At 39.7% G+C, this 9496-nt stretch overlaps 1 protein-coding gene across 1 annotated transcript in view; it reads left to right on the forward strand.

The window, feature by feature from the left end:
• The window catches only part of stab1 (stabilin 1), a 61711-nt gene extending 60716 nt beyond the window's left edge, over positions 1-995 (forward strand). The window contains exon 71 of the mRNA XM_083770422.1: positions 299-995. Within this exon, the coding sequence (XP_083626548.1) occupies positions 299-373 (75 nt within the window). The 3' untranslated portion in view covers positions 374-995. The remainder of the gene's footprint in view (positions 1-298) is intronic.
• The last annotated feature ends 8501 nt before the right edge of the window (positions 996-9496 follow it).

The raw sequence follows: 9496 nt of genomic DNA on the forward strand, positions 1-9496 counted from the left end.
TTGACCCCTCTGTCACATTAAATATTTTTTTTGTGTGATGGAGCTGGGATCTTCTCCTTTGGTTCACACATTCCTACGACATGTGAGAATGGTTCAGTGAATAACTGTTTTGATTGCCACGCCCAAGATAACGAGATTTGATTAATTGGCGTTAATCCAGCGTTTACTATCCTAGCGTCCACATAAAAACGGCCAAAATCCCTGCGTGCACGCACGCACGTCGTCTTTATAGACATTATGGCTCAAAATGAGAAATAAACTGAAATAAACTAACTAACTAACTATGTCGTTCCTACAGGACTCCACACAGGAGGCTGCAGCAGCAGTTCATCCAGAAACAACAGAAGCAGAGAAGGTTGTGGACTTGGAGTAGAAACATCATCATCTGACCGCCAACAACATTATTATTTTAACCACTGTCTTAAGCCCTAACCACACCAAAGGGTCAAGACGGTTTTAGCGTTGTCCCTGCGGTGTGATATGTCTTGTTGCACGTTGACCCACGTTGACCCTAGTGATTCAACGCATGGAATTCAATGGCCCCAAACCACACCAAAGGGTCAAGATGGTTTTAGCGTTAACTCCTTGCAACCATTTGGACCCAAGGAGTTGCATGGGGTTTGCACAGGGGTTTCCCAACTTTGACATGCCAAGGACCACCGAATACTTTGCCTCTGGATCCACTAAAGTTCATTAAACCAAATGGTGTAAAACAAAAAAGAAGGGGGAAAAAAGAAAATGAATTTCAAATAGCAGATTTACAAGGTCACAAACGTATTGCATCAATATAGAGAGGCAAAGTCTACACCCCTATAAACATAACATTAGGTGAACATTTTGAAAATATCTTGTTTTATTACTTTTTACAAATTGTGAAAATGTTTTTTGCTATGAATACAGGTGTGCCTTGAGTTTGGATGTAGGCCTATCCATTGGTGAGTGAGCCTTGGACACAAAACTGTTTTTTACAGAATAAAGGATAACAATGGAGACAAGCCTTCAGACTTTTTTGTGCTTTTATCCTTTTGAATTTATTTTAAATAGAGTCCTCAATGAATGAATGAATCAATCAATCAATCAATCAATCAATCAATGTTGTGGTGGTCCAATGGTCATCAGCTCGGAGAGTCCAATTTCATTGCCGGAGTACTCTGAAATTCTAAAGGCTATAGGTTCATCTTATGGTGGACATGTTTGGACATGTTTTTGCCTGAAAAGGAATCTTTGAAATGTTTCATAGTTTTAGAACTATAGTGCTTTCAAATTTGAGAAATTTACAATGGGGCTCAATGGCAGACATTGGCACATCAAAAAAGTACTTTCTCCTAGAAACTCCATTCACACTTTTTATTATTCAGCTTACTGTGGAGACACATGCTAGAACTTTTTACTTTGGTACAGAAAATCCTATGACTCTTAGGCTGATCTCACTGGGTGAAAAACTTTATGATTGTTTTTGTTTAACTAACACCCGCATTAATTTTACTTGCAAAAAATTGATTTCAACCTTACTACTACTTTGTACTACTAGGACTAAGACTAAAAAATATGTTAAAAAAAAAAAAAAATTTGATGAAAAATTTATAATAATTATATAATAATTATATAATTATATAATAATATAATAAATTAATAATTTACATTTTGGGGATATCTTTCACAATAATGAATAAGACATGTTCTAGACATTCTAATGATCACAAAAAAACATTTAAAACATTTAACAATTATTTTACCTACTTTTATTAGGGTAAAGGTCAAAAGTCTTAGGTTAAAAAATGTTCAAAATCGCACAGAGTCCAGACATTTTTTATTTGTGTGAATTTCAGCCTCTGTTTAGGGTATTTATATGCAAATATCATGACCAATGGCATTGAAATGGCATTGCAATGAACATCACTGATGACGTTTAGGTGAAAAAAGAACAGAAAAAAATTATAATAATTTAGTAATTAAATAAAATAACATTGTTGCTAAAAAGCAACGCTGGGTCTTAGAGGGTTAAGAAGTAACAAGTAACAGTCAATGTAAAAATAAATACTGGATGTGTTAATTGCAAGCTGTAATAGCTCAGTTGGGAGAGTGTTAGACTGTAGATCTGAAGGTTCCTGGTTCAAACCTGTGATTCGGCAGTTGAAATGAGGTACAGACAATCGTATGACTCTCAAGCTGATCTCACTGTGGGATGAACTGTATGACTTTATGTTTAAGAACTAACAATACATTGAAAAATACATTCTGGATGTGTCACTTACAAGCAAACAAACAAAAAAGCAGTGTGAATTGTCTGGAGCCAGTGGCTCAGTGTGTTAGAACACTGTCCACATGTTTGGGAGATGGTGAGTTCAAACCCCAAATAACTCTTTATTTTCAAGACCAATTTCAGAAGAAGAAAACAAACAAAAAAGCAGTGTGAATTGTCTGGAGCCAGTGGCTCAGTGTGTTAGAACGCTGCCACATGATCGGGAGATGGTGAGTCGGCAGTAGAAATGAGGTACAGACAACCGTATGACTCTCAAGCTGATCTCACTGCGGGATGAACTGTATGAGTTTATGTTTAAGAACTAACAATGCATTGAAAAATACATTCTGGATGTGTCACTTACAAGCCGAAATAGCTCAGTTGGAAGAGCATTAGACTGAAGATCTAAACGTCCCTAGTTCAATCCTGGGTTTCGGCAGTTGAAATGAGTTACAGAAAACTGTATATAGTTTCGGAAGACTTACTATAATATGTTGTTTTTCATGATTTTGAAGGATAAAAAAAGACATACTGTACTATAGTTCATGGGTTTGGAAGACATACATGTGTACTTCATGATTTGGAGGATTACAAAATATCAGCCAAAATCCAACTCCAAACTCTAACTCACAGGCAAAGGAAGACTGTTGTTGCAGATAGCAATAGGTAACTGAGTTAGGGTGCTGTCGTGGTTTTTGACGTGCCAATCATTCTGATTGACAGATTCCTTGGCCAATCAGATCGGTCTGCCTTCAGCCAATCCTAGGGCTCCTTACATTGTCTCCTCCAATCAAATGGTCGCAGACCCGGACCACTTCCTTGTTTATAACTGGATGAAATACTCTGACCTGTTTTAGATTTATAGTGATTCTTCAACTTCATTTTCTTCATTTTCACAGTTTTTGACGTTTTATTAATATAATTGATCATTCTAGATCACTGCTAGATCTGTAACAATCTTCTCTTATGGGGTTAGGGTTAGGGTTAGGGTTAGGGTTAGGGTTAGGGTTAGGGTTAGGTTCAGGTTCCACAGGTTAATAAAGTGTAAATGTGGGGGTCCTTGACAAGAAAAGGTTTGGGAACCACTGTTGTAGAGGGACTATAGAATAGATAGATGTTGATAGTATTAAGTTAGTTACTTTGACAGTGTACAAATGGAACCGGTTTTCAGCAGGTCAAATGAGGTACAGAAAACCGTATGACTCCCAGGCTGATCTCACTGGGGGAAAACTGTATGAGTTTTTGTTTAAGAACTAACAATACATTGAAAGATATATTCTGGATGGGACACTTACAAGCTGAAATAGCTCAGTTGGTAGAGCATTAGACTGAATATCCAAAGGTCCCTGGTTCAATCCTGGCTTTCGGCACTTGAAATGCTGTACAGAAAATCCTATGACTCTTAGGCTGATCTCACTGGGTGAAAAACTTTATGAGTTTTTTTAAGAAGTAACAAGTAACAGTCAATGTAAAAATAAATACTGGATGTGTTGCTTGCAAGCCGTAATAGCTCAGTTGGGAGAGCGTTAGACTGTAGATCTGAAGGTTCCTGGTTCAAACCTGAGATTCGGCAGTTGAAATGAGGTACAGACAACCGTATGACTCTCAAGCTGATCTCACTGTGGGATGAACTGTATGAGTTTATGTTTAAGAACTAACAATACATTGAAAAATACATTCTGGATGTTTCACTTACAAGCAAACAAACAAAAAAGTGTATTGTCTGGAGCCAGTGGCTCAGTGTGTTAGAACGCTGCCACATGATCGGGAGATGGTGAGTTCAAACCCCACTAATTTCTTTACTTTGTCTTTACTGTGACACTTTGCTTTCCACACTTCATCAAATAGCACAAAAAAGCTGTGTAGTAGTATCCAGCACTTAGCTCAGTGTGATGAGAGGCTGTCCTTGGGAGCAGCAGGTCCAGGGTTCAAATCCCACATTAGTCATAACTGTGACACTTTGCTTTGCACACTGATTTCCAGAAGGACAACTTTAAAGCAGCCCAGAAATTCACCATGTTTGTGTGCCTCAGTGGCCCAACGGATAAGTCAGATGATATCCGTAGTATACCTAGTAGAAGTGTGCACGTTCAAACCAGACATATGACATGCGGTGTTCAAATCACCAACACCTAGAGTAGGCGTGTCCCAGTGGTCTTTCTTTATTGTGACACTTTGCTTTCCACACTTACATCAAATCGCACAAAAAGCTGTGTAGTAGTATCCAGCAGTTAGCTCAGTGTGATGAGAGGCTCTCCTTGGGAGCCACAGGTCCAGGTTTCAAATCCCACATTAGTCATAACTGTGACACTTTGCTTTGCACACTGATTTCCAGAAGGACAACTTTAAAGCAGCCCAGAAATTCACCATGATTGTGTGCCTCAGTGGCCCAGCCGATAAGTCAAATGATATCCGTAGTATACCTAGTAGAAGTGTGCCGGTTCAAACCCGACATATGACATGCAGTGTTCAAATCACCAACACCTAGAGTAGGCGTGTCCCAGCGGTCTTTCTTTACTGTGACACTTTGCTTTCCACACTTACATCAAATAGCACAAAAAGCTGTGTAGTAGTATCCAGCAGTTAGCTCAGTGTGATGAGAGGCTGTCCTTGGGAGCCACAGGTCCAGGGTTCAAATCCCACATTAGTCATAACTGTGACACTTTGCTTTGCACACTGATTTCCAGAAGGACAACTTTAAAGCAGCCCAGAAATTCACCATGATTGTGTGCCTCAGTGGCCCAGCGGATAAGTCAGATGATATCCGTAGTATACCTAGTAGAAGTGTGCAGGTTCAAACCCGACATATGACATGAGGTGTTCAAATCACCAACACCTAGAGTAGGCTTGTCCCAGCGGTCTTTCTTTACTGTGACACTTTGCTTTCCACACTTACATCAAATAGCACAAAAAGCTGTGTAGTAGTATCCAGCAGTTAGCTCAGTGTGATTAGAGGCTGTCCTTGGGAGCCACAGGTCCAGGTTTCAAATCCCACATTAGTCATAACTGTGACACTTTGCTTTGCACACTGATTTCCAGAAGGACAACTTTAAAGCAGCCCAGAAATTCACCATGATTGTGTGCCTCAGTGGCCCAGCGGATAAGTCAAATGATATCCCTAGTATACCTAGTAGAAGTGTGCCGGTTCAAACCCGACATACTCCTAGTAGGCGGTGATGGTTCAAATCACTGACACCTAGAGTAGGAGTGGCCCGGTGGATAAATCAGATGATATCCATAGAATACCTAGTACAAGGTGCGGGTTTCAGGTAGGAGGAGAGTAGTGGGGTCAGGTAGGAGGAGAGTAAGGTGGTCAGGTAGGAGAGTAGGTGGAGTTCAGTCAGGGGGAGTGTAGGGGGGATGGTCAGGGGGTTTCAGAGTGGTGGGGTCAGGTAGGTGGGGGGTCAGGTAGGAGGAGAACAGGGTGGTCAGGTAGGAGGAGAGTCGGGTTCAGGTAGGAGGAGAGCAGGGTGGTCAGGTAGGAGGACAGTAGGCTGAGTTCAGTCAGTAGGAAAGGGGAGGGGCCAGGCAGGGGGAGAGTAGGAAGGGGAGGTGCCAGGCAGGGGGATAGTAGGAAGGGGAGGGGCCAGGCAGGGGGAGAGTAGGGAGGGGCCAGGCAGGAGGAGAGTAGGAAGGGGAGGGGCCAGGCAGGAGGAGAGTAGGAAGGGGAGGGGTCAGGCAGGAGAAGGGGAGGGGCCAGGCAGGGGCAGAGTAGGAAGGGGAGTGGCCAGGCAGGAGGAGAGTAGGAAGGGGAGGGGCCAGGCAGGAGGAGAGTAGGAAGGGGAGGGGCCAGGCAGGGGGAGAGTAGGAAAGGGAGGGGCCAGAGTAGGAAGGGGAGGAGCCAGGCAGGAGGAGAGTAGGCCTATAGAGCTGCCATTGAGCCCCATGTTAAATGTCTCAAATTTGAAAGCACTATATTTCTAAAACTATGAAACATTTCAAAGATTCCTTTTCAGGCAAACATGTCCACCGTAAGATGAACCTAAGTAGGCTAGAATGGGGTTGCTAGGTGTAAGTATGTAGGACTAGTAGCATTCCAAATTTTGTGCTATTGCCATAGAGAATGCATTGGGCGTTTAAGTTAAATAACTCATAAACTACAAAACATAAAAATAAAAAGAAGTTCCAGCATGTGTCTCCACAGTAAGCTGAATAATAAAAAGTGTGAATGGAGTTTCTAGGTGAAAGTGACTTTTGACGTGCCCATAGAGCTGCCATTGAGCCCCATGTTAAATGTCTCAAATTTGAAAGCACTATATTTCTAAAACTATGAAACATTTCAAAGATTCCTTTTCAGGCAAACATGTCCACCATAGGATGAACCTAAGTAGGCTAGAATGGGGTTGCTAGGTGTAAGTATGTAGGACTAGTAGCATGCCAAATTTTGTGCTATTGCCATAGAGAATGCATTGGGCGTTTAAGTTAAATAACTCATAAACTACAAAACATAAAAATAAAAAAAAGTTCCAGCATGTGTCTCCACAGTAAGCTGAATAATAAAAAGTGTGAATGGAGTTTCTAGGTGAAAGTGACTTTTGACGTGCCTATAGAGCTGCCATTGAGCCCCATGTTAAATGTCTCAAATTTGAAAGCACTATATTTCTAAAACTATGAAACATTTCAAAGATTCCTTTTCAGGCAAACATGTCCACCGTAAGATGAACCTAAGTAGGCTAGAATGGGGTTGCTAGGTGTAAGTATGTAGGACTAGTAGCATGTCAAATTTTGTGCTATTGCCATAGAGAATGCATTGGGCGTTTAAGTTAAATAACTCATAAACTACAAAACATAAAAATAAAAAAAAGTTCCAGCATGTGTCTCCACAGTAAGCTGAATAATAAAAAGTGTGAATTGGAGTTTCTAGGTGAAAGTGACTTTTGACGTGCCTATAGAGCTGCCATTGAGCCCCATGTTAAATGTCTCAAATTTGAAAGCACTATATTTCTAAAACTATGAAACATTTCAAAGATTCCTTTTCAGGCAAACATGTCCACCATAAGATGAACCTAAGTAGGCTAGAATTGGGTTGCTAGGTGTAAGTATGTAGGACTAGTAGCATGCCAAATTTTGTGCTATTGCCATAGAGAATGCATTGGGCGTTTAAGTTAAATAACTCATAAACTACAAAACATAAAAATAAAAAAAAGTTCCAGCATGTGTCTCCACAGTAAGCTGAATAATAAAAAGTGTGAATGGAGTTTCTAGGTGAAAGTGACTTTTGACGTGCCCATAGAGCTGCCATTGAGCCCCATGTTAAATGTCTCAAATTTGAAAGCACTATATTTCTAAAACTATGAAACATTTCAAAGATTCCTTTTCAGGCAAACATGTCCACCATAGGATGAACCTAAGTAGGCTAGAATGGGGTTGCTAGGTGTAAGTATGTAGGACTAGTAGCATGCCAAATTTTGTGCTATTGCCATAGAGAATGCATTGGGCGTTTAAGTTAAATAACTCATAAACTACAAAACATAAAAATAAAAAAAAGTTCCAGCATGTGTCTCCACAGTAAGCTGAATAATAAAAAGTGTGAATGGAGTTTCTAGGTGAAAGTGACTTTTGACGTGCCTATAGAGCTGCCATTGAGCCCCATGTTAAATGTCTCAAATTTGAAAGCACTATATTTCTAAAACTATGAAACATTTCAAAGATTCCTTTTCAGGCAAACATGTCCACCGTAAGATGAACCTAAGTAGGCTAGAATGGGGTTGCTAGGTGTAAGTATGTAGGACTAGTAGCATGTCAAATTTTGTGCTATTGCCATAGAGAATGCATTGGGCGTTTAAGTTAAATAACTCATAAACTACAAAACATAAAAATAAAAAAAAGTTCCAGCATGTGTCTCCACAGTAAGCTGAATAATAAAAAGTGTGAATGGAGTTTCTAGGTGAAAGTGACTTTTGACGTGCCTATAGAGCTGCCATTGAGCCCCATGTTAAATGTCTCAAATTTGAAAGCACTATATTTCTAAAACTATGAAACATTTCAAAGATTCCTTTTCAGGCAAACATGTCCACCGTAAGATGAACCTAAGTAGGCTAGAATTGGGTTGCTAGGTGTAAGTATGTAGGACTAGTAGCATGCCAAATTTTGTGCTATTGCCATAGAGAAAGCATTGGGCGTTTAAGTTAAATAACTCATAAACTACAAAACATAAAAATAAAAAAAAGTTCCAGCATGTGTCTCCACAGTAAGCTGAATAATAAAAAGTGTGAATGGAGTTTCTAGGTGAAAGTGACTTTTGACGTGCCTATAGAGCTGCCATTGAGCCCCATGTTAAATGTCTCAAATTTGAAAGCACTATATTTCTAAAACTATGAAACATTTCAAAGATTCCTTTTCAGGCAAACATGTCCACCGTAAGATGAACCTAAGTAGGCTAGAATGGGGTTGCTAGGTGTAAGTATGTAGGACTAGTGGCATGCCAAATTTTGTGCTATTGCCATAGAGAATGCATTGGGCGTTTAAGTTAAATAACTTAGAAACTACAAAACATAAAAATAAAAAAAAGTTCCAGCATGTGTCTCCACAGTAAGCTGAATAATAAAAAGTGTGAATGGAGTTTCTAGGTGAAAGTGACTTTTGACGTGCCTATAGAGCTGCCATTGAGCCCCGTGTTAAATGTCTCAAATTTGAAAGCACTATATTTCTAAAACTATGAAACATTTCAAAGATTCCTTTTCAGGCAAACATGTCCACCGTAAGATGAACCTAAGTAGGCTAGAATGGGGTTGCTAGGTGTAAGTATGTAGGACTAGTAGCATGTCAAATTTTGTGCTATTGCCATAGAGAATGCATTGGGCGTTTAAGTTAAATAACTCATAAACTACAAAACATAAAAATAAAAAAAAGTTCCAGCATGTGTCTCCACAGTAAGCTGAATAATAAAAAGTGTGAATGGAGTTTCTAGGTGAAAGTGACTTTTGACGTGCCTATAGAGCTGCCATTGAGCCCCATGTTAAATGTCTCAAATTTGAAAGCACTATATTTCTAAAACTATGAAACATTTCAAAGATTCCTTTTCAGGCAAACATGTCCACCGTAAGATGAACCTAAGTAGGCTAGAATGGGGTTGCTAGGTGTAAGTATGTAGGACTAGTAGCATGTCAAATTTTGTGCTATTGCCATAGAGAATGCATTGGGCGTTTAAGTTAAATAACTCATAAACTACAAAACATAAAAATAAAAAAAGGTTCCAGCATGTGTCTCCACAGTAAGCTGAATAATAAAAAGTGTGAATGGAGTTTCTAGGTG

Source organism: Protomyctophum parallelum (genome assembly GCF_964188405.1).
Source record: "Protomyctophum parallelum genome assembly, chromosome: 8".
NCBI lineage: Eukaryota > Metazoa > Chordata > Actinopteri > Myctophiformes > Myctophidae > Protomyctophum > Protomyctophum parallelum.